This window comes from Crotalus tigris, unplaced genomic scaffold, assembly GCF_016545835.1.
Source record: "Crotalus tigris isolate CLP2741 ecotype Arizona unplaced genomic scaffold, ASM1654583v1 scf7180000018301.7375997, whole genome shotgun sequence".
Classification (NCBI taxonomy): domain Eukaryota; kingdom Metazoa; phylum Chordata; class Lepidosauria; order Squamata; family Viperidae; genus Crotalus; species Crotalus tigris.
Genome location: NW_024096931.1, coordinates 1,536,241 through 1,559,607, shown reverse-complemented (window position 1 = coordinate 1,559,607; position 23,367 = coordinate 1,536,241). Strand labels below are relative to the sequence as shown.

The following is a 23,367-nucleotide window of genomic DNA, read 5'->3' as shown; positions in this document are numbered from 1 at the left end:
TTAATTTGCCCACTGCCTCTTCTGTTCAGTTGTGGGAGTTTTATGGTATATGGTTGTGAGAAGCTGGGGTCATTCACGAAAGAGGAGAACCAGAAAATCTAAGACAAAAACAAATGGAAGAAAAATCTGCGCTCCCTTGTTTAATTTTGCAGATGGGGGGGGGGCTGGGGGTGAAGTGTTAAGAAAGAACTGGAGTGGGTTTTTTTTTTAAAGAGAGCAAGAAGAGAGGAGAATTCAAATCGGAGGACAACAGAAAGGCAAACCTGACTGAGAATATTTGATTGTGAATTAATTCAAGTGACTTATGGGATAGATTGACACTGTTGATTAGGAATGACTTGAGATTCTTGATTTAGATCATCCACTTAACCTAAGTTAAAACATAGTGTCAAATTATAGAGCCCCAGAATGTAAAGGTTGAAGACAGCCCTGAGACCATGGAAAGCAACCCCTGCAGATATCCTGACAATTGGCCATCCAGCCTCTTGAAACATTTTCTGACAAATTGAGTCTACCGCTTCCTGTCCCACTAGTGAACATCTTGTAGTGCTGGGACATTTTTCTCGGTGCCCAACCCAGTTCAACTTCCTTTTCCTATAAACCAGTGTTTCTCAACCTTGACCATTTTAAGGCATGTGGACTTCAACTCCCAGAATTCCACAGCCAGCAATGCTGGCTGTGGAATTCTGGGAATTGAAGTCCACATGCCTTAAAATGGTCAAGGTTGAGAAACACTGCTATAAACCCCTTGTTTCACGATCCTGCTGTCTTCTGGAACACCTCTGAGCATTACTCCTTCCAGATGTTTGAAAACAGCTGTTGGGCTTTCCCATCTCTAGCCCTAACACACCCAATGCTTCTTATGGGTGCTGTATTTCAGGCTACTTACCATTTTGGTGGGTCACCTCTGGACTCCTCTGGTCTATTTTGCGAAAACCTTTTAATTTAAATGTGCCTTCCCCAACCGGGTATAACCCAGATGGTTGCTTACAACCAATATAATTCATTTGGGCTTAGGGCTTCCTCCTTTGGGGCAGACTAGAGAATCTCTAATGTTTCCTTGATGTTGCTAGTCTTTCTGTCCCTTCTATATTCCCAACATTTGGAACTGTTCATGAGAGAATTGTTCATTACGCTTACTGTACTGATCTCAAACACTGCAACAAAGACAGCCTAATCTTGGAAGCTTCCTGTACTCAGCTACACCCACCAAGATATTAGAAATAGTCATAGTGGGGCAAATGCATGTTTTATTCTGTGAGAAACCACAATGATGGAGAGGCTCGGTGGGCCCAGGCAAAAGCTTATGTTGGATCTGGCTAGTTGGAACACAACTAACTCTCTCCAGGCTTTGAGGGTTTATCCTTCTTTGTCTTCACACAAACTAGAATTCACCTGGAGCGTGTGGCCTCAACTTCAGTGCCACAGGAGGACTAGTCATCATTCCATGGGCCATGCTGGAAGCAGATGTGGAATACACGTTTGACCTCACCATCTCAAAACCAGGCATGGATTCAGAAGCCACAAATCAAACCGTATGTATGAACGGGGCTCTTTTCTCCTGCTTGTTCTCCATGTAAACCCTGTTCATGCTGCCAAAGCTGATGTTTCAAACTAGTGTGGAAAGAAAAGAGGGATATATTCCTTGGGGATCTTCCTCACAAGGAAGCTGGCATGCAGCCAAGCAAACTGCCACCGCCGGCATCACTATCCTCAAGAATGCTTCTGGGCTTACACAGACCCCAGTGGAACTTGTAAAAAACACAACATGTGGGTTTCTGCAAACCGGTGTTCAGGTGGAGGGTGTACTGTACATCTGCCTAAAGAAAAAAGGGGAAAAAAGAGCAGCAAGTTAAGAGAGTGAGGAAGCCTCTCCTGGTGAAGTGGTTCATTGGATGGGAAGGGCCATTTGGCCATCCCGTCCCACTCCCTGCTCAGTGAAAGCACTGCCTGCCTGGCCTCTGCTGGGAGGCATCCAATGGAACCCACCTTCTCCATCAAACTGCCAAGAAATCTCACCAGCACGTGAGCTGACTGGCTGCCTCCCTGAGAGAAGCAATGAATACCAATAATGGAGAACATTTGCATCTCAGGGTTGACGTGAGGGCTCCTGGGTGCTCTCTGAGCTTGATTGTTTTCTGGCAAACCTTTCCTTACCCAGCTAGGTAACGTCATCAGTGCTGTTGAGGATGTTACCTGGTTTGGGTAATGAAACGACTACAAGAAAACAGCCAAGCTCAGACAGCGCCAGTGACCGATGGATGCTTAGCACCCCGGAACAATTCAGGAGCAGCCAAGTGGATTTGTACTGAACACTTTTGATCTCAGGCTCTTTCAAGAACCTGCGATGGGAGACCCTAGTGCAGTGTTTCTCAACCTTGACAATTTTAAGGCATGTGGCTGTGGAATTCTGGGAGTTGAAGTCCACATGCCTTAAAATCGTCAAGGTTGAGAAACACTGCCCTAGTGAGAGAGGTGGGGCTGGTTTAGTGTCCGATCCCTGGAATAAGAACCAAGGCCTAACATAGTTTTGCCAACTCCAGAGATTGCCCTCTCCTGCACTTGAGCCTTAAAAATGTGACTCCTGGGCCAATTTGGGGAAGGAAGAAGGGAAACCCTGTCCATCTAGAACAGTGGTTCTCAACCTTTTTAATGCCGCGACCCCCAACCAGTCGTAAGTTAAGGACTACTCAACTGGTGCAGCATCGTTTGCAGAATGGGACTTTTGGCAGGCTCAGCAGGGCAGAGACAGCCTGGACAATTCCTATTGGCTTTTGAAAGCCAATAGAATTAGACTCTATTCAAGAGAGTCTATTCTATTGGCTTTCAAAAGCCAATAGAATAAAAGGGAGTAGCACAGCTAAGGAAAAGGGGGAAAAAATGGCGGACTGCGTTGTTTGGCGACCCCCGTGAAATGGTCGTTCGACCCCAAATGGGGTCCCGACCCACAGGTTGAGAACCACTGATCTAGAAGATGTACGTGTACTTGCTGTGTCTCGTAGCTCAGCAACAACTATTGGGGTGCCGGGCTGTTAGCTCTAGCCTTGCAAAAAACCAGGAGAGTCTGGTAGCCCTTTTTCTAACTGCAAACTTCTGCTCTGCAATAAATATGTATTAGTTGGAAAAAATGCTGCCAGACTTCTCCTGACTTTTGCTACCGTGCCCGGACAACAGCTTTCCTCCTATGATATCCCTGGGTGAACTGAGTCCGGAAAAGGGGTTCCCAGACTGGGAGCCAGTCAGCACCTTAAAACGGTTCTCCTCTGATGCCAGGGCTTCTACGCAAGCAGGTGCACCCAGAGAGCCGGTGGGGAGGGCTCTTCGGAGTCTCGGGCAGCTGGGGAACCCTTCCAGCCTGTCCCCTCTGCTTCGAGGCTGAAGCCCATGCTCCCCGCAGGAGCCAGGTTTCCTCTGCGCAAAGAGGGGCCACCGTGGGAAACATGGGGGAAGCTCTGGGCTCCTCACTCGGTCAGGTGTGTGCGTGTTCAAGGCTTCCTTTGTTTTTCTTCACCCGCCGCTTGGGAGACGTAGCGGGAGGGACAGCCCCACCCGGCTCTTGAATCCATGCCTCCTGGAGGACTGAACTGAACTGTGGGAAGCCAAAAAAAAAACCTTATGGTTTAGATCACCAGATTCAAGGGCTGCTTGCAGCAATTAGAGAGGCAGCTTGTCTTCAAGTGAAAACCATAATTACCTTCATCATTCCCTCCTTCTCCCTCTCTCCCTCTCCCCCTCCCTCCTTCCTTCCCTCCCTCCCTCTCTCATTTTTTGGGAAACTGGAGGTTGGAAGGAAGGGTGGGAAAAAAAAAAAGAACTCACGTCAAATTGATAGTCTTTCAAGGACATTCCGTACTATCCACTTTGTCTAGAAGAATGCCAAATAAACGGTCTGACTGGGAATTTGCAGGGTCGGAGGAGCAAATGGGGAGGAGGCGTCTGGGTCTCTTCAGAGTTTGCCATGCAGAGAGCATCTCGATGGCTCCGGCGAGAAGCAGCGGACAGCCCTGATTTTGGGGTGTCTGGGTGGCGTTCCCAGATTCAGGAAGGTCTTCTAGGCCAGTGGTTCTTAACCTGGGCGATATTGCCCCCCAGGGGGTGATTTCATTTTTCAGGGGGGCGATGGAACAAAAGGGGGCAATATGGGGGCGATGGAGCGAGAAGTTTTGGGGACACTTTTGAGACTTTTTCGTACAGTGAATCGCTGTATATCTGTCGTACAAAAACATCAGATTGCTCGCTATTAGTGGATTGAATTGTGTTTTCAAATGTTCCTCCAGCTAGCTTCAGTACAGTTGCGCAGCAGCCTCTACCCATACAGTGGTGCGCCATAGCCAGAATATGGGCGATATGGGAAAAAGACTGGAAATAAACTATTTGTATCGATATGTCCTGATGACAATTTTAAAGAAAACAAAAAAAGTGTTTGCATAAATCAAAGCATTATTTTCTATGTTATGATTGAGAGGTTATGTTGGGGGAGGGGGCGATGACAACTTCCTCACTGGCTCAAGGGGGCGATTTGTTCAAAAAGGTTAAGAACCACTGGTCTAGGCCAGTGTTTCCCAAACTTGACAATTTTAAGGCATGAGGACTTCAACTCCCAGAATTCCACAGCCAGAAACGCTGGCTGTGGAATTCTGGGAGTTGAAGTCCACATGCCTTAAAATTGTTAAGTTTGGAAAACACTGGTCTAGGCAATAACCAGAATGCCAGAAGAGAGACCAGCTTCATGAGTCAGGATTTTGGAGCACGATTTGGGCTGCCCTTTTGCTACCTTTTCAAAGCACACGGTTCAGTTTGAGTCAACTTAATCTCCTGGGGTAGATTTTCCTGGCTGGCGTCTGTTGAGCGGTCCTCGACTTACGTCCACAATTTAGCCTAAAATCTCTATGGTTTAGTGAGACATTTGTTAATTGCGTTTTGCCCCATTTTAGCACCTTTCTTGCCACAGTTGTTAAGTGAATCTGGCTTCCCCCATTGACTTTGCTTGTCAGGTCGCAAAAGGGGACACTGCAACGGTCATAAGTCTGAAACAGTTGCCAAGTGTCCGAATTTTGATCACATGACCACGGGGTTGCTGCAAAGGTCGTAAGTGTGAAAAATGGTCATAAGCAATGGTGGGATTCAGCCGGTCCGCACCACTGCGGCAGAACCGGTAGCTAATTTTTTGTTGCCCAGGTCCAGAACGGACTTCTGGAAGCGGCATCTACACAGAGAACCGGTTGTTCACCTATTTGAATCCCACCACTGGTCATAAGTCACTTTTTTCAGGGCCGTTGGAACGTCGAACGGTTACTACATGAACTGTTGTAAGTCGAGACTTACCTGTACTGGACTTCAGGACTTAGTGACCACGGTCTGGAACAGATTTCCTGATGTTTCACTGTCAACGGAGGCCGGCATCTTTGGAGACAAAATGCCTAGACCACCATAACTTCTCTAGTCTAGACCATGGTTTCCAAATCCTGAAGCCCAACACTGCCCATTCCTTAACTGTCTTGGCCCATTCCTTTATGACTTGTGGACTTCAACTCCCAGAATTCCTCAGCCAGCCCAGAGGGAATTCTGGGAATTGAAGTCCACAAGTCATAAAAGGGCCAAGTTTGAAGACCCCTGGTCTAGCTATTAGACCCGTGGTGGCGAACCTATGGCACGGGTGCCAGAGGCGGCACTCAGAGCCCTCTCTGTGGGCACGTGCACCGTCGCCCCAGTCCTAGGCCTTCAGCTGGGTTTTATAAAACCTTTTCGCTTTAGGCCTCCGCCACCGTGTGCAAAAAAAAAAAAAAAAAAGGTTCAATCAATCAGTCAATTTCAACTTCTCGCGGGGAAAAAAAAGATCTTGCAAAGTTGGAATTGATTGATTGAACTTTTTAGTCCCACCCAGTCTGCTGTTACCACAGCAGCTATGCCCACCCAATGGGCCACACCCACCCGGCACCCGACAATGCATAAGTGGGTTTTGGATTGCAGTTTGGGCACTCGGTCTCTAAAAGGTTCGCCCTCACTGTATTAGACTTTCAGTGTCTGTCAATTAGTTGGGTTTTGTAACTGCGGTTCTCCATATCCCTTCCTTCTTTTATCTGAGGATCTTGATGAAAGGGAAAAGCTTTTCTTCCTCGAAACCTGTTCAGGAAATATTTGAGGACCAGTCCTAAGGCATCCTCTCTCCTCTTTAATGAAGGCTTAGTTATGTTGACTATCCCTGGCTCTCTGCTTGGCCTCCTTTCCTTCTGCTCTGCTTGGTGGGTGAGCTGTTTTCAGGTTTGCAGGTTCCTGACCCGTAGGCTAAAAGAGCCATTGGAAAATGTATATGCAGTATGGAAAAGCATAATTGCTCCGAGTGTGATCCCCCCCCCCTTTTCAGGAGGTGGTGAACATCTCACGGGCACCATCTCTTCAAACCCATCCTCTCCGCCTTCTGCCCACCATTCTCAGGAAGGAAGAGCTGGGTCTTAAGTGCCGGGTCTTCAGGCTGGTAGGGAAATAAGAGAACAGCTTCTGAAAATCTCTTTTCAGGAGAGAGCTGGCCTTTGGGCAGGGCCGACTCGGAAGGCTTTTAGACCAGCATTTTCACCAGCACCGCTTCCATGATCGGAGAGGGGGGGGGGAGAAGATCCAAGGAGCCCCAAAGGCCACCATTAGAATTTGGGGCTTGGTTCTCTCTCCTCCGCCTTTGGCTAGAAGGGAACCAGCATAAAAGACACGGGTTCTTAAGAAGAAATAAGGGCACCGAAGAATTAAGGAAAATGTGGGGAGATGCCCTAGCAATGCATGTCCTTATTTATTTGTTTATTTATTTATGAGACTTATATCCCGCTTTAAGTGCAAGCACTCTCTAAGCGGTGTACACCAGTAAGCAATGTATATATATATATATATTTACATTGCCCCCAACAATCTGGGTCCTCATTTTACCTACCCCGGAAGGATGGAAGGCTGAGTCAACCTTGAGCCGGTGAGATTTGAACCGCTGACCTGCTGAACACAGTCAGCTAAAGTGGCCTGCAGTCCTGCACTCTAACCGCTGCGCCACCTCGGCTCTGTCCTTGGTGTACAGTTTGAATTTTCTGCTTGGGCATTCCTTGGCACGCCAGGCACGTTGTCTTCCCCTCGCAGCAGGAGGATGTGAAGAGGAGTCATCTGAACATCTTGGGCTTCCTTTGCTCTCTCTCTCTCTCTCCCTCCCAGGTCTTGCTGAAGAAGGGGACGGTCCCCATCGTGTCCCTGGAGTGCGTCTCCTGCAAGGCGCAGTCTGTCTATGAGGTCAGCCGGAGCTCCTACGTGTACTTGGAGGGGACCTGCTTGAACTGCCAGAACAATTCCAACCAGGGGGTAAGAGGCCTGCAGGGTGTCTCCGGGGCTCTGTGGGAGAAGTTCAGCTACAGAAGGGGCTTCATCTTTGGTGCTGGCTCCCTTCAGGGCCTTTATCTTTTCCTCTTTCCTTTTCCTTTCCTTTCTTTTCCTTTCCTTTCCTTTCCTTTCCCTCTCTTCTCTTCTCTTCTCTCCTCTCCTCTCTTCTCTCCTCTCTTCTCTCCTCTCTTCTCTTCTCTTCTCTTCTCTCTTCTCTTCTCCTCTCTTCTCTTCTCTTCTTTTCTCTCTTCTCTCTTCTCTTCTCTTCTCTTCTCTCTTCTCCCCTCTCTTCTCCTCTCCTCTCCTCTCTTCTCTTCTCTTCTCTTCTCCTCTCCTCTCCTCTCCTCTTTTCTCTCCCCCCTCCCCTCCCCTTCCCTTCTCTTTCCCTCCCCTCCGCTCTCCTCTCCTCTCTCTCCTCTTCTCTCCTCTTCATCATTTTTCTTTTCTGCAAGATGCACACAGACAAGTCCAGTCAAAAAGGGGTTTTATTTCCCTCTCTTTGAAGCATATTGAGAAGGCCTTGTTAACAACTTAACTCTCAGCAAGACACGTTCTTATCCATCCCTCTATGCTGCAGTCTAGATTGCTTCACCATGTTGTTGGCAGACCTCCACAACGTTTTGTGAAAGACGTGCTGTCAAGCATCTCCAGCACCTCCAGGCGTCGGCAATACCACCCGCTCCAGCTCTGCTGCCATGTTGGTTGCCACCAAAGAGCTCGTCGGTGTGCCAGCTCTGCCTCTGTGGCCTGCAATTGTTTTTCATTCATTGATGTGTCCCTTTCCCCTCTACTGAGTGGTGAGGCCTGTTTGGGGGGTGTCACAAGGAAGAAGCAGGCTGGGATATGTAGGTATAGAAATAAGAATGATTTTCTCTTGAGGTTTGTAGAAGCAATAAATGATATAAGACCTTCCAAATGATAGTGATTTGGCCAAAGACAACTCACGTACACACACACAAACACACACACACCCCTACACAAAACACAGATACAAATCCCTGTTTGCCTTTCGGGCTGCCCAGGGCTGAGAAACCAGGGGCGTTCTTTTTGTTTTGCGTGTTCTCCTAAAAGTCCTTGTTGGGAAGACAGAGATGCCCTACCAGAGCAGAGACTTCTTTGCAGGACCAGCTTCCACGAATTGGTATCCTTCGGCCTTGGGGTCTTTCCACCCATCTCCCACCTGGTGCGCAGGGAGGATGGTCCAGCGGGCTGGAGCTGCACTCCCCTGGTTCAAGAATCTCGCCACTTGGGTCTCCTCGAAGGTGAATTGCCAGCGTGGAACTGCCGGCGTCAGGGATTCATCGGAATCCATCTGGAACCTTTTCATTAGCGGTTTCAGTAACGTTTCCTGTTGTTCCTCCTCGCCTAGCGAGGCTTATCTGTGAGATCAGCTCTTGTCTTCCACAGATCATTTTTCTTCTGGCTTCAGCCCTTCCCATCGCCCCAATATCCCGGCTGCCTTTTCAAATAAAAACGCATTATGGTCAGAAAAAAATATAAGCAAAACATTGAGTGGAAGCATCTGAGGGAGGGTGGGAAGACGGGAGCAGAATTTGAGCTGATGCTTAAATCTGCAGCATATTTTGAACACCAGTAATTTTTGCAGTAAGAGGCAGCTGTTGGGCTTTTTCCTCTCAGCCGGTTGCTCCATTTTGAGATTTATGAGGTCATTTTCCAGCTGGATAAAGTCTACGTTTGTTATTTCAAAATCTGGGAGTCTGAGAAAATGCACTCCCGTCATCTCAGTGATCAAAGATCCCATCCTGGTGGTTCCCATAAACTCTCTTGCAGTCGTGTAATGTTGCCATTGTACCGTGTGAGTAGCAGCCCCCTCCTGTATTTAATGCGGAGGCCAAGCTAAATGAAAGCGCCTGGTGGAAAAATCCAGCTCTCCTTGCCAGATTTTCCTTGTCCTTTGCTTCTGAGATCATACATTGGAAGGTGAGGTAAGGCAGGAAATCTAAAGTGGATCATGTCTGATTTTTGAGAAGATCACCTGTCAAACGATTTGGTCTTCTCCCTGTTTTCCTTGGATCAAATGCCTGGGAATGGGGCTGAAATGTCAGCCCCTAATTTGGCCAGAGTCTGAAAATGGACCCTCCCCCTTTTATCAAAAAGTGCAGGGATAATACCTTAAATTGCAGTTAGTTAAAAAAAAAAAATAAACCTTGGGGGGGGGGTGTTTCTCTCTTTTTTTTAAAGACTAAGCCGAGGTGGACAGCCCAGAGCTTCAGAAACGAATCTCTGCTTTTGGACAGAAGATCAACCTCTACGGGGGATGCCGAGATGAGCCTGGTCTTGCGTCCGTGGGCTCTGGAGGACGGGGAGGGTTACACGTTCACTCTCTACATCACAGACCTGGCTACTGGGGAAGAAGGCTATGCCTCCATTGACCTGTTTCCCAACCAGCCCCCCTTTGGGGGATCGTGCCAGCTTTCTCCTGCAAGTCCTGTACAAGCGTTGGCCACCAAGATCCACTTTGAATGTGCGGGTAAGGATGTGGAACGCCAAGTCCCACCTCTGGCCCTTTGAGGATGTAGGAGAGGACGGGGGCTGAGCCCAGGGGAGGGGTCAAACGCATCATAAGTCACCATCCCCTCTCCCCTCCTCTGTGCCAGGCTGCCAAGCCGGAAAAGTTGGGGACTGCTGCTATGCGCCTTTCTCTTTTCACTCTCTCACTGTTTGGCTGCAGGCTGGAGAGATTCGGTGGGGGCAGACCCCCCCTTGGTGTACATCCTCATGGCCACCCGCTGCCGCCTTGGCCACTGCGATGAATTCTTGGTGTACAAAGGAAGTCATCCTGCACACGCGGCCTTCCTGCCCCCCGGCTTCCAAGAGCACGGCTTCCTCGTGTTTGTCTCGGTGCTGGTACAGGACCAGCTGGGAGCAACAGTGGTGGCCGTAAACAGGTATCTCTTCCTTTTTCTTCCCTTTTTCAAAGGCAAAGGAGCAGGTGTGACTGAACGCCGCATCATACCTTAAATCAGTGGTTCTCAACCTTTTTAATGCCGTGACCCCCCAACCGGTCGTAAGTCGAGGACTACTCAACTGGTCATAAGTCGAGGACTACTTAACTGGTGCAGAATGGGACTTTTGGCGGGCTCAGCAGGGCCGAGACAGCCTGGACAATTCCTATTGGCTTTTGAAAGCCAATAGAATTAGACTCTATTCAAGAGAGTCTACTCTATTGGCTTTCAAAAGCCAATAGAATAAAAGGGAGGAGCACAGCTAAGGAAAAGGGGGAAAAATGGCGGACTGCGTTGTTTGGCGACCCCCGTGAAATGGTTGTTCGACCCCAAATGGGGTCCCGACCCACAGGTTGAGAACCACTGCCTTAAATTCTCTCCAGTGTTTTGTAAAAGCCAGTGAATCCTCATCTTGTTTGCTCCCTCACTGCTGTTTGGAATGGAATGGAATGGAATGGAATAGAATAGAATAGAATAGAATAGAATAGAATAGAATAGAATAGAATAGAAAATACGGAATGGAATGGAACGGAACAAAACAGAACAGAACAGAACAGAATAGAAAGGTCACTAAATGAACCGTTGGAAGTCAAGGTCTACCTGTAGTTTCTCTTTAAAGACTTATTCAAGGGGAAAACAGCTCCAAAAGGTGCTACTGGAAATAAACTATTTGGCTGCTAAATGTGATAATATAATCTTGAGTGCTGGAGTCTTAATGGGGTACTGGGTGCTATATGCTCCCCAATTTAGGGTGAGCTTATCGTGTTTTATGACTTATATTAAAAACCACACGGTTAAAAACAATTCTTACATTAGTTAGGCCCCTGTAAAATCTGCTGAATTCTCTGTGACCGCAGTCAGATTTCCCCTAATTTATGTTGAAGTCAACCATGGAGAAACACTTGTGTTACTGCAGTAGGATATCCGTCAGTCATGGACATGGAAACAGGACTAAGAGAAGTGGGCAGTGAGCTTCATTTTGAAATCATGCTGCTATGACAGTGTTTCTCAACCTTGACCATTTTAAGGCATGTGGACTTCAACTCCCAGAATTCCACAGCCAGCAATGCTGGCTGTGGAATTCTGGGAGTTGAAGTCCACATGCCTTAAAATGGTCAAGGTTGAGAAACACTGTGCTAAGAGGATATAATCCCCTGTGACCCCAACCCTGTTGGATTCATGGGGGCGGATCACCTATGGGTTGCCCTGACTGTAGATAAACTCTTTCCTTTGGTTTACATGGGTCATGTGCCCTGCATGTGTAAAAGGGCAGAGCGGGCATTGCAATGAGGTGGCAGCGTGTTGGTCTTTCAAGGGGAAGGTCAGATCCTGCAGAACCCCGTTTTTGGTTTAACGGGGATTTTTTTTTTCCCTGTCAATGCAAATTTGTTTGGAAGGGAGGGAAGAGGAGGGAGGCTGCTTCAAGCTTCCTGCCAGTCCAGCAAATCAGGTTATCCTCCATTTTTCCAACTGCATCCCCTGAGGCTGGGGGCCTTGAGTCATTATCACTGGCGTCCAGCAGCATTTTATGGCAGCATCGGGGGTTGCATCCAGCCCTTGGATCAAGGGCCCCAGTGCCAGGCCAGAAAGGCAAGGATGGCCTTCAGGGGTGCTCTCCTGAGCCCATACATTCTGGCCCACGATTCGTTCCCTGAAAGGACTGCAAGGGACATGAAAAATACAGGACGAAGGACGCATTGGGAGGATTCGTTGCCCATTCAGCTTGGTCTTGAAAACCGATCCTGGGACCGCAAGTAAATGTGGCTTTTGAGGGCCTCATGAATAGACCTCTTTAGTCTTCTTGACCAAAACCTGGGGAACGGGGAGGGGGGGGGAGAGTTCCTACAGCTCTAGAATTTCCTAGTGGTCTCCCATCCCGGTACTATTAAAGGTGCACATGTGTGTATCTACATCTAGTTTAAAACCTTTGAAGAATAAAATAAATGACAACATAGAAGAGGAAAAAAAGAAGAAAATGAAATGAGTTACAGTGTCTGGAAGAATAACAAACTAATAAGTAGAGAAGTTACCATTGCTACAAAATTTAGAATTTCTTATCTCATTGGTTAAGTAATTAATTGAATATATAAAACTAAAATCATCGTGTCTTCTTGAAAAATGACTCATCACTACAAAATTCTAAACCGTGATAATTGATGTGATGATAATTGGTGTGATGTGGAGGCTGATAGATTTACCTAAAATAAATGCATGTTCTTATAAAAAGAGAAAAAAGTTAAAAAATACTAAAAACAATCAGTAAAAGCAATATTAAGTTCCACATTCCTTCCTGTTATACCCAACTTGTGAAAGTATTTATAAATACTACATTCATTTCTGGTTATTATCTTTATATCAAATATTTCCCCTTTAAAAACATATTCTAAGAATATAAGTTTCCCTGTGTTGTGTTGCAGGGAGAAAAGCCAATCTTGCTTAAATTCAAACCAGCTTCTGTTCTGGATATATATATATAGTACAGTATTGTTAATTTTGCCACCCTGGCATATTCTCCAACTTCGGTTTCCAGTCTGATTCTGTCAGCAAAGTATCTTTTTTCCAACACCGGGGCAAATTCGTCCTTGCAGCTATCAGCATATTTCTTAATAAATTGTGACACTTTTATTTATTTTATTTTTTTTGAAAGATTCCTAATAGAAGAAAAACAGAAGCTTGAATTCAAATTTTGTTTTTATTTTTTTCATGAATAAAGATGTTTATTCCTTTCCAGTGCTTTTTGAATTTTTTACATGACCAACATATATGATAAGATGTCCCTTTCTTATAAACATGTATTTGAAATGTTTCAACAGTTCTGGGTGTTTCTTTTAACTAGAAGCAAACTAGCATGCAGTTTGCAAACTACTATGCTAGTCACTAGGTTTCTAATGTTTGTGTCTAGTGCCTGCTGAAATCTCAGAAACTTGGATAGTGTTAAGGTGTTGATAATAAAATTTCCAGAGTCTAAGATTAGAAAAAGTATTCCATTTCTTTTTCCTCTGCCTAAGTAAGAGTAAATTATGCCCAACATACGTTCACCACTTTTTATAGCCATATGTCAGGCCTGTCCCAGCTTGGGCGTTTGGAAAAAAAGAACCCTCAATTCCATTTGTAGTGAAAGGTATACTTTTATTAAAGCCAGGTGGTTACAGCGTAAGAAAAGCCAGATCTGAATATTCCCATATAAATCAGATAAATTTTCCCCTCTCCCAGGCCCTCCTCCCCTCCCCCCCCCATCATCTCGCTAGTGTTCAGATGTGTTGTTTTGGTAGCAGTTCCCAAGTTTGGTGCCTCTTTGGTGGATGTTCACATTCCATTTTTCACGTCTGTGTCTTTGGATCACTCAGCCATAGTCTCTGATTGGCACTTCTGGCTCCTGTCATCCCCCTCTCCACATCCTTTTCTCCCCTCCCCACATTTATGGCAGGATGCCATCAAAGCAAAGCCTAGCCGAAGCTGTGTGATGGCAGATCTGACACCACACATGGGACACTGATGACTTTGATGCAGTGTTGAGGACAGTGCTTTTGAGGAACGAGGGGTGGGATGCCATGTGGGAAAGTGAGTGTCTGTGGAGGAAATGAAGCCGGGCGGTTTCTGTAGGCCAGTGATGGTGAACCTTTTAGAGACCAAGTGCCCAAACTGCAACCCAAAACCCACTGATGCATCGTTGGGTGCTGGGTGGGTGTGGCCCATTGGGTGGGTGTGGCTGGGTGGGACTAAAAAGTTCAATCAATCAATTCCAACTTTGCGAGATCTTTTGTTTTCCCACAAGAAGTGGAAATTGATTGATTGATTGAACCTTTTTTTTTTGCACATGGCGGTGGAGGCCTAAAGTGAAAAGGTTTTATAAAACCCAGCTAAAGGCCTAGGACTGGGGCGACGGCGCATGTGCCCACAGAGAGGGCTCTGAGTGCTGCCTCTGGCACCCGTGCCATAGGTTCACCACCACGGCTGTAGGCATTATAAAGCTGACTGGAAACAAGTAAGCTTAACTTGCAGACAAAAGCAAACAAAAGTAATCTCTTAAGGGTGTATGTTTGATGCTTGGAAGTGTACTAGTACTGCTACTAATCGGTGCATATTTGCAGAAAGAAATTTGAGCTAGGCCTCGAAAACAATGGAGTTATGAATGTGGAAAGGTGACAGATGGATAATCTTGCTGGTTTTTGCTGGCCAGACCTCCCATATAGTGAAACCTAAAAGATCATGTGCTGTTTACTGGGTGCTCTACTTGTATCTTGCACATTGCTACTGGGGTGCCTTACCCAGGAGGACACCTCCTCCCCCCCCCCCCCGTTACCTTGCTATTACCTAGGCCAGTGATGGCAAACATTTTTAGAGACCGAGTGCCCAAACTGCAACCCAAAACCCACTTATGCATCGTTGGGTGCCAGGTGGGTGTGGCCCATTGAGTGGGTGTGGCCCATTGGGTGGGCGTGGCTTTGGTGGTAATGGCAGACTGGGTGGGACTAAAAAGTTCAATCAATCAATTCCAACTTTGTGAGATCTTTTTTTTTTCTCGCAAGGTTGAAATTGACTGATTGATTGAACCTTTTTTTTTTTTACACGGCGGCGGAGGCCTAAAGCGAAAAGGTTTTATAAAACCCAGCTGAAGGCCTAGGACTGGGGCGATGGCGCGCGTGCCCACAGAGAGGGCTCTGAGTGCCGCCTCTGGCACCCGTGCCATAGGTTCGCCACCACTGACCTAGGCTGCCATTGTGCAAATGTTGGAAACCAAGGAAGAACCATTTCTTGTTCATCTTGATGTACCTCTCTTTTGATACGAAGTGCCACTTTGTTAGCCTAGGAAATCAATACATTCTGAGGTTATAAATCAGTGCAGTATATTTTTTTCAAGAAAGAATCCAGTGTGCTGTCCACATTGCGAAGGAGAGCTGTGTGGTGATGAATGGGAATACAGCTCTTGAACCATTTATCCTCCCAGATGTTCCTGTCTCCCGCTTGGCACTTACATTCTCAGCATCTCTTGGTCTGCATTTTTCTCAGAGCAATTTCTAGATAGGTGATTGATTGATTGATTGATTGATCATATGGCATAGAATGTCAGGGAAAGCTACAAATGCTAGACACAATGCAGTCCTGACAACCTAAATTGCTAGTTCATTCCGTTCGGGGCTTGCATGCTTATCTATGGTGCACCGTAGGAGGTAAACTAGCTTACATCAGCTGACAACCAGCTCGGGTTGCTGGCACTTTCGGTCTCCTCTGCAGGTCTCATCTCGCCTCTCCTCTTGTTGCGTTGTGTTGCCTCACGTCCTGCTTCTGCTCTCTGAACACACAAACACAGCTAGGTTTTGTCTACCAAAGTGATACCCGTTTATCTACTCGCAATACTGCATGCTTTCAAACTGCTGGGTGGGCAGGAGCCAAGGAGCCAGTGACGGGAGCTCACCCCATCTCACGGAGCCAGACTCGAACCACCGGACTGCAGACCATTTCTGGTCCACTGTTCCACGTCATTAAGCCACTGTGCCACTGATGCCCTCTGGATAGGTATTTGGAAACTGATTAAATCAGGCATCCAAGTATGTGGACCTATTCAGCAAGCCTGAGGTGCAGAGGGTAGTGGGTGCTCAGTCCTTTAGGATTTGAAATTTAAAGAAAAGACCATTGCAGGATATCAGTTTCATGGATAAACAGACTAATAAAGAAATAATTGCCAAGGAAAATCAAGAATGTAAAGCTAACCTAGGAATCAGGTGTAACAATAAATGTAAGGAAGACCAAAGCTTAGATGTTATCCTTGGAAAAGGCAGTTCCATGTTGCAGGGCCCCAGGTAAGGCTGCATTTCTGGTGGCACAAAGACTTTTCGGGGAGAGAAAAAGAGAGAGACTAATACTCTGGACTGAGTAGCTTGTAGGAAGATAGACAACAGCCTGAATACCTTGTTCCATATTGTTTAGAACTTTAAAAATTGTACCCCCTACTTTATACTGAGCCTGGAAACAGTTTGGCAACTGATGAAACTGATGCTGAATTGGGGAAGTGAGACTTTTCATGTTGGTCAACATCCTAGTAATTGTACCTTCACTTGTGCTGCGTCCTTTTTGCATCCTTGCCAACTGGTTGTTGTAATGCTCTCTCGTATTTAAAAGACAAGCCCTCTGCACACAGAAAACTACCATATTCAGAACGTAGCTAGTTTATCAGGTGCAGAGCATTTTATGTGGCAGCCATTGCTGTTTTCCTGTCCAGGTCTATGCTCATCACTTTGCCCAGGACGCCAGAGGGATTCCACAGCCTTCCCCAGTGGCTTTACAACAAGACGGAGGTGATACTGCAAGGCCTGGTCAAACAGAGTGACCCCCAACCTGTTATTGAGTATTCACTGGCTCTCATCACCATCTTAAATGAGGTATGAATTTATTTAACTTTTGTCTTTTGTCTTTTTAACTTTTGTCAAGTTAAAAATTAAACTAACTTGCCTAATACTTTGCCAGAAAATCTCACACTCTTGGAAAGAAGAAGGAGGGAGACATGGTTAGAACCTCCTCTGTTCTTTTAAAAAAGCAATGGAATGGAGGAATCAGAAGAATTAGGGTCAGTTTGGTCAAAATGGTGTCTAAAAATGCATGGTTGCAGCTGCTGTCTTGAAGTTTTGGACCCCATCCCACCCCCAAGGATGCTCTATCTGTGATGTCTTAGGCAGGTCACATTATGGAGCTAGTGGTGAAATTAGCTTTTTTTGGACTGCATTAATTTCCTTATTAGAAGTGTCTCCTTTGGAGATGATATTCATAGCCAAAAGACAGAATCTGCAGCTTCCCAAGAACCCATCAAGATGCAGTTTTTAAACCTTGGTCACATAAAGATATGTGGATTTCAACATGCAAAGAAGAAGTCAGGAAAGCAAAGGCTCAGAATGAACAAAGACTTGCAACAGAAATCAAGGACAATAAAAAAGTTTCTTCCAACGCATTAACAGCAACAAAAAAAGTCAAGGAAACTGTAGGCTCACTAAAGAAAGAAAATGGCAAGGAAATTACAGGCACCAGGGAGAAAGCAGAGCTCCTTAACTCAGACTTTGCATCAGTCTTCACACAAAAAGAAACCATAGCCCAACACCCCCCCCCAAAAAAAAACCCACTGCAAAAGACATACTAGAAACAAAAATTAAAATAAACAAGAAAATGATAAGAGAACACCTATCTGACCTTGACGAATATAAATCACTGGGGCCTGACAGATTACATCCCAGAGTTCTGAAGGAGCTGGCAGATATTATCTCAGAACTGCTGTACCACATCTTCCACAAATCCTGGAGCACTGGGGAAGTACCTGAAGATTGGAAAAGGGCTGATGTGGTCCCCATCTTCAAGGAAAAAAAAAAAAAAACAGACCCAGGAAACTACAGACCATCAATAACTGGGAAGATCCTAGAAAAGATAATCAAAAAACAAATCTGCGAACAACTAGAAGCGAACAAAGTCATAACTAGCAGCCAGCATGGGTTAATTAAAAACAGATCATGCCAAACGAATCTAATCTCATTCTTCGATAAAGTGACCGAACTAGTAGACCAGCGAAACGCAGCCCACTTTGCCTTGTTGGGTGCCAGGGAAACCCCAGGCGGCTTCAAGCTTACAAACTGCGTCCTTGCAAGGCCTGTATCCTGACCCTCACGGCCTGATAGAAGCTGACTACCGGTAGTCCTCGGCTTACGACCACAGTTGAGCCCAACATTTATGTTGCTAAGTGAAACAGTTGCTAAGTGAATCACTGCGGTTAAGTTAGTAACATGGTTGTTAAGTGAATCTAGCTTTCCTATTGACTTTGCTTGTCAGAAGGTGGCAAAACGGGATCGCTATGCAGCTGTCAAAAATATGAACCAGTTTTTATATGTTTTTTAAGTTGTTTTTTTTGATAGGAGAGAGGATTATGGAGATTGAATGAAATTTTTAGATAAGAAGTTTAAGTTTAAGTACTTAGTTTAAGTATTCAAAGGAGTATTTAGTTTTAATGGTATAATTGAATGTTTATATGTCTATTTTTGTGTTTTAGGATAAAGAAAGAGGGAGAGATTAGATTTTATATTGTAGTTGTAGATATTTAAAGAAAGTAATGTTTAAATTTATGTTTTGGAGGGAGTTTATAAAGAATGATGGATAATAATATAAGTATGATATTAGAAAATGTTTAGAGTATACTATAACGTGTTTAATGATTGCAATTTGTATTTAGATTTGCCTAGGATTTATATGTGTTTTAAGTTTTTTTTTTTTTTGGAGAAATTTTAATTAAGCCTGTACTCAGCTCTGGGAAGGTTGGGGAAGGGTTTGGGAGGTTTGGGGAGATGGGGGAGGGTATGGGAGGGTGGTGGGGTTTGGGGAAGGGATTTGTTTTGTAAAATTTAAAAACTTTCAATTAAAAAAAAATATGAACCAGTTGCCAAGCAGCCACATTTTGATCATGTGACCAGTTGGGAGGCTGCAATGGTTTGTGGAAAATGGTCACAAGTCACTTTTTTCAGTGATGTTGTAACTTTGAACGGTCACTAAATGAACTGTTGTAAGCTAAGGACTACCTGTATTCATTTTCTGTCCTCCCCACCCAAAGCACGAATCTTCTGTGTATCCAAAGCTGGAAGCCGAGCCCGATGCCCCCCTCCAGATCTGGATCCGGAAGAACGTTACCGAAACCTTGACCTCCTTGAATGTCAACACGGTGGACGACATCCGGCAGATTGTGGCTGCGCTGGCCCAGTGTATGGTAGGCATTTTGGGCAGAGGAAGAAGGTAGACGGGGCTGGAAGGGACGGGGGTGCCTAGACTTAGGCCTGGCTTGATTCTGCTTCACACAAGATGTTGTGGATCACGTGGGAAGGGTGGCTGTGAGCTTCCCTGGTTTAAAAGGGGGTGACAGTAGAAACAGAGAGTGGGCAGAAGGTCTCAGGCCAGAGATGGGGAAGGATGGCCCCTTTATGACTCGTGGACTTCAACTCCCAGAGTTCCTGAGCCAGGAATAGGAATCCTGGGAGTTGAAGTCCACAAGTCATAAAGGGGCCATCCTTCCCCACCCCTGTCTTAGATGATCTCCTCCTCCTTAACATCCCTTCCTGCCTCCTATTTTCTCTCTTCCTTTCTTGTCTTTTCTAAATGAACACGGAGAGCAGGTTTGGTCTAGTGGTGAAGGCACTCAGCCACCACGAGGACCACAAACTTTGCGTCCTGACTTGCTTCCCCTATGCTTTGGGTTCGCAGATGGCCAGTAAGGAACTGGTGTGTCGATCCTGCCTGACAAAGACTTTGAGAAAGCTTGAAACTATGATGAGCATTCTTCAAGGAGAGACCCTCCAAGGAACCATGACCCCCAAAGCCATCGCTGACAACATCCTCGACATTATGGGTGAGCCCCCCCCCAGAGGAAGGCGGGAACAGTGATGGCGGTTCAGCCCAGCCGAGGAGGAAGCAGGCGGCTTGTCTGCTACTAGGCATCGCCCTCTGGGTTGGGGGGATGTGCTGCCGGGAGGAGCAAGGCTGGAAGGCGTAGTTGTCACAGCTCACCCTCAGAACGGGGAGTTGGATATCTGGTACAGGCAGATGCCTTTGCAATGCAGCCATAAAGACAAAATGGCAGCTGCAGGTCAGGACATGGGATTATGGCCGCCATCTTGTCTTTTTGATCCCCTGATCCCTTTCCCCCTTCTCTGGAGGAAACGGCTTGTTTCTAGTCATTGTTAGGAAATGCATGTTAAGCAGGCAGTCCGAAACCAAGCGAAAAGGAAGATGTCCATGAATTAATTATATGTGGTTTTTTTTTTTTATGTATAATTGAGCAAAATGGAGAAAGACAGCACTTCTTTAGATGGCCTGGAGAACAGTCAGGTTCTTGGTGCTGAACAGAAACTTGAACCTGTCGAGAGAGCATTTGCATTTTCATAGGCACAGCTGGCCTTTGCATATCTGGCTGGTAGTTGCACTTTCAGCGTGTCAGAAATGTGAGCTTGTGCGGTGACAAAACGCCAAGAACTGTTGTGGTTCTTCATGGCTGATAGTGACACAAGAAGTCAAATGGGATGGTCAACAAGGTGTTGTCACAAAAGAAACAGGCGGCGCTTCGATTACACCATGCTAACTGTCCACCCCTGCAGAATTCGGTGCATCCCCCCTTCAGGCCCAGTGTGGAGGGGCAGCGGTGCTTCTGCACCTCGGGTCCCACAAGCCCTCCGGCGAGTGGGGGAGCAGCCGTAGCAGTGGAGGGGGGGGACTTTGCATGCCATCGAGTCTTCTGGCCCTGATTTTGGTGGGCTGTTTTGCAGGAGACTTGATCCACGTCGTCAACGCCGTTTCCCAGGAGTCAGAGCGACAGGAGCTCTACAGTGCCCAAAATCGGGTGCAGGTGGCCTCCAAAGCCTACGCCTTGTCCACTGACTTGATGCGCATCCTAATGAAGTCACGGGTGCTCAACGAGGAGCCCTTGGAGTTGGCCGGGAGTAACATCACGGCCAGAGGGAAACGAGCTGACCCCCATGCCCTGCTCTGCTACGGGGACACCCCGAGCTGTCAGTTCTCCATCCCCCAGGCCTTCAGAGCCACCTTCTCTGACCTGACGGACGTCGTCCAGGTCATCTTCCATGTCGATTACAACCCATTTCCCTTTGGCTACATCGCCAACCACAGTGTCTCCTCCGAAGTGGCCTCCATGGAGTTTCAGAGCAGCAACGGCACAGAAATCGCGGTTAGTAGCCTGGATCTGGAAAAGGCCATCACCGTGGCGGTTGCAGACTCTGGGCTGAAGAACATCACCGTGGGCACGGTGGTGGTGGAGGAGAAGAATTCAGTGCACGTGGTGGTCTCGATGGAGAACAGCGACACAGAAACCGGGCTGTATTTCCAGATCACCTTCAGCATGGTCACAGGTAGGTGCCTGATTGAGACACCCCTGTATTATATTTGTTGGCCTCTCGGAATTGCCAGCCTTGGTCTCCCACTTTGATCTTCTTCAAGAGCTCAAGGAAGCACAGAATGAGAGGGTCTGCAGGGATCATCTAGTCTAGCCCCTGCTCAGGGCAGACAGTGCATGTTGGAGGGATCCCTGAGGAAGGACATTGTAGCTTGCATAATCTTGAACCCATTCTTTGTTTTTAATAGTAATTTTATTATAAATTATGATTTGCAACAATAAAAACTAAATAAAAATACTGTAAAAGAATAAAAAAAATAGAAGGTGCAGAAAAGAAAAAATAAGTAAAGAAAAAGAAAAGAAATGTATAAAGTTATCACATCCTCTTTCATCACAACAGGTATAAATGATTTTAATAACTTACCACTTGTTTTTAAAATACCACAAATGATCTCTTCTTCCCCTATCCCATCTCTTACATATAAATAAATCCATACATCGTCGTTTCAGTATTGATTTCAGCAAAAGGGAGGGAGGGAGGGAGGAAAGAAGGAGGAAAGGAAAGAAGGAAAGGGAGGGAGGGAGGGAGGCCAGACAGCCCTTTTTAAGAGTTCCAAAATGTCTCCTCCTCCAAGGAGAGCTTCTCCCTGACAGCAGACCCTGCTCAAGCTGCTCCCTGCTCCTCAGGCCTTCCTGGCCTCAAAAAAGCCCTGCATGGATAGGCTAGGAAACCACCAGCCCATTTGAGATCAGGGAGCAGAGGGAGAATCCCACCCGCAACACCAGCAGTTGCGGCCTTATTTGGGGTGAGTGTGGGGGAACCACACACATTTGTGGGTGAGTGTGGGGGAACCCCACACTGAGCCGAGGTGGCGCAGCAGTTAGAGTGCAGGACTGCAGGCCACTTTAGCTGACTGTGTTCAGCAGGTCAGCGGTTCAAATCTCACCGGCTCAAGGTTGACTCAGACTTCCATCCTTCCGGGGTTGGTAAAATGAGGACCCAGATTGTTGGGGGCAATGTAAATATATATATATATACATTGCTTACTGGTGTACACCGCTTAGAGAGTGCTTGCACTTAAAGCGGTATATAAGTCTCATTAAATAAATAAATAAATAAACAAACAAACAAACCCTATTTAACCATGGAAAGAGGCCATACACTTCTGCTCATAGAATAGCTGAAACTTTGCATCTTAAGAAGACAGAACTCTTGGAATCTTTCTTCCAACAGGCATCCTTTATTAAGAGAAAATGGTTGCAGGCGTTCTAGACAGGACCTGGGGCCCAAGCCCTACGGTTCAAGGTTTTAAGGGGTCCCCAGCAACCCCACCCCACCCCACCATCTTTCCAGCGACAATCCCAGGCATTACATTTACACCCCATTTTCCCTCACTGCCGGTGGAAGGGAGACTTCAGAGGGGAGTAGATGAAAGCTGATGGCCCCATTGTTATGGTTAGTCCTTTTGGTGGTATCCACATTCAGTCCCTTTTGAAGTTGTACCGAAGGAAGTGAGGGCCATAAAGCCCCTTTGTTCACCCCCCCGTCCCCTTCATCCTATGACAGAATCCAGAGAGGGCAGAAATGGGGTTATCCATAGTCAATAACTAGAGATGAAAAATAATTGGATTCTGACTGAATATCTTCCTCAAGGTGGAAGATACTGAAAGTATGTTGTTAATGCTGGAGGCCGGCATGGAAGCCCCTCTCTTAGCTGGAACCCACCCATGTCTCCTCTCTCCCCCTTCCCATGGCCAGATCGTTACGTCTCCCGGGACAAGGAACCGTTTCTTGCCGTCTGTCTCTTCCAACCTCCTGAATCCGCAAAGCGCAACTGCACGGCCTCCAAGGAGATTTCTCTGGAGGATATGAAGGAGAGGCCACAGGGAGACCCACGGCGCTACACCATCTTTGTTCCCCCAGGGTGAGTGGGACCTCCGGGGCCAAAGGGTGGGGGGAATCTGGTTCCCAGGGAGGAAGTGAGGTAGGGGGCACCTTTAGTGGTGCACTTTTCTAGCGCTGTGAGGTCATCGATGGCCAACGCAGGGGATGCCTGGAAGCAAAACACTGGCAGACAAGGAAGCTTTCTGCCCACCACAGCCTGCCTGCTGGAGAAGTGGGTGCTAGTGAGCCCCACAGCCACCAGCAGGACCGGCTGGCCGAACAAGACATTGGCCTCCTGC

General features: G+C 46.7%; 1 protein-coding gene across 5 annotated transcripts in view; it reads left to right on the top strand.

Moving 5' to 3' along the window:
- Positions 1–23,367, top strand: part of PKD1 (polycystin 1, transient receptor potential channel interacting) — a 159,146-nt gene that overhangs the window by 91,427 nt on the left and 44,352 nt on the right. For 4 of the 5 annotated variants that reach the window (XM_039349703.1, XM_039349705.1, XM_039349706.1 and 1 more), the window contains exons 16-24: positions 1,389–1,535; positions 7,189–7,332; positions 9,553–9,841; positions 10,043–10,259; positions 16,537–16,696; positions 18,898–19,050; positions 19,542–19,686; positions 20,600–21,199; positions 22,943–23,108. In XM_039349703.1, coding sequence (XP_039205637.1) covers positions 1,389–1,535; positions 7,189–7,332; positions 9,553–9,841; positions 10,043–10,259; positions 16,537–16,696; positions 18,898–19,050; positions 19,542–19,686; positions 20,600–21,199; positions 22,943–23,108 — 2,021 coding nt within the window. The remainder of the gene's footprint in view (positions 1–1,388; positions 1,536–7,188; positions 7,333–9,552; positions 9,842–10,042; positions 10,260–16,536; positions 16,697–18,897; positions 19,051–19,541; positions 19,687–20,599; positions 21,200–22,942; positions 23,109–23,367) is intronic. The other variant, XM_039349704.1, reaches the window with a different exon arrangement.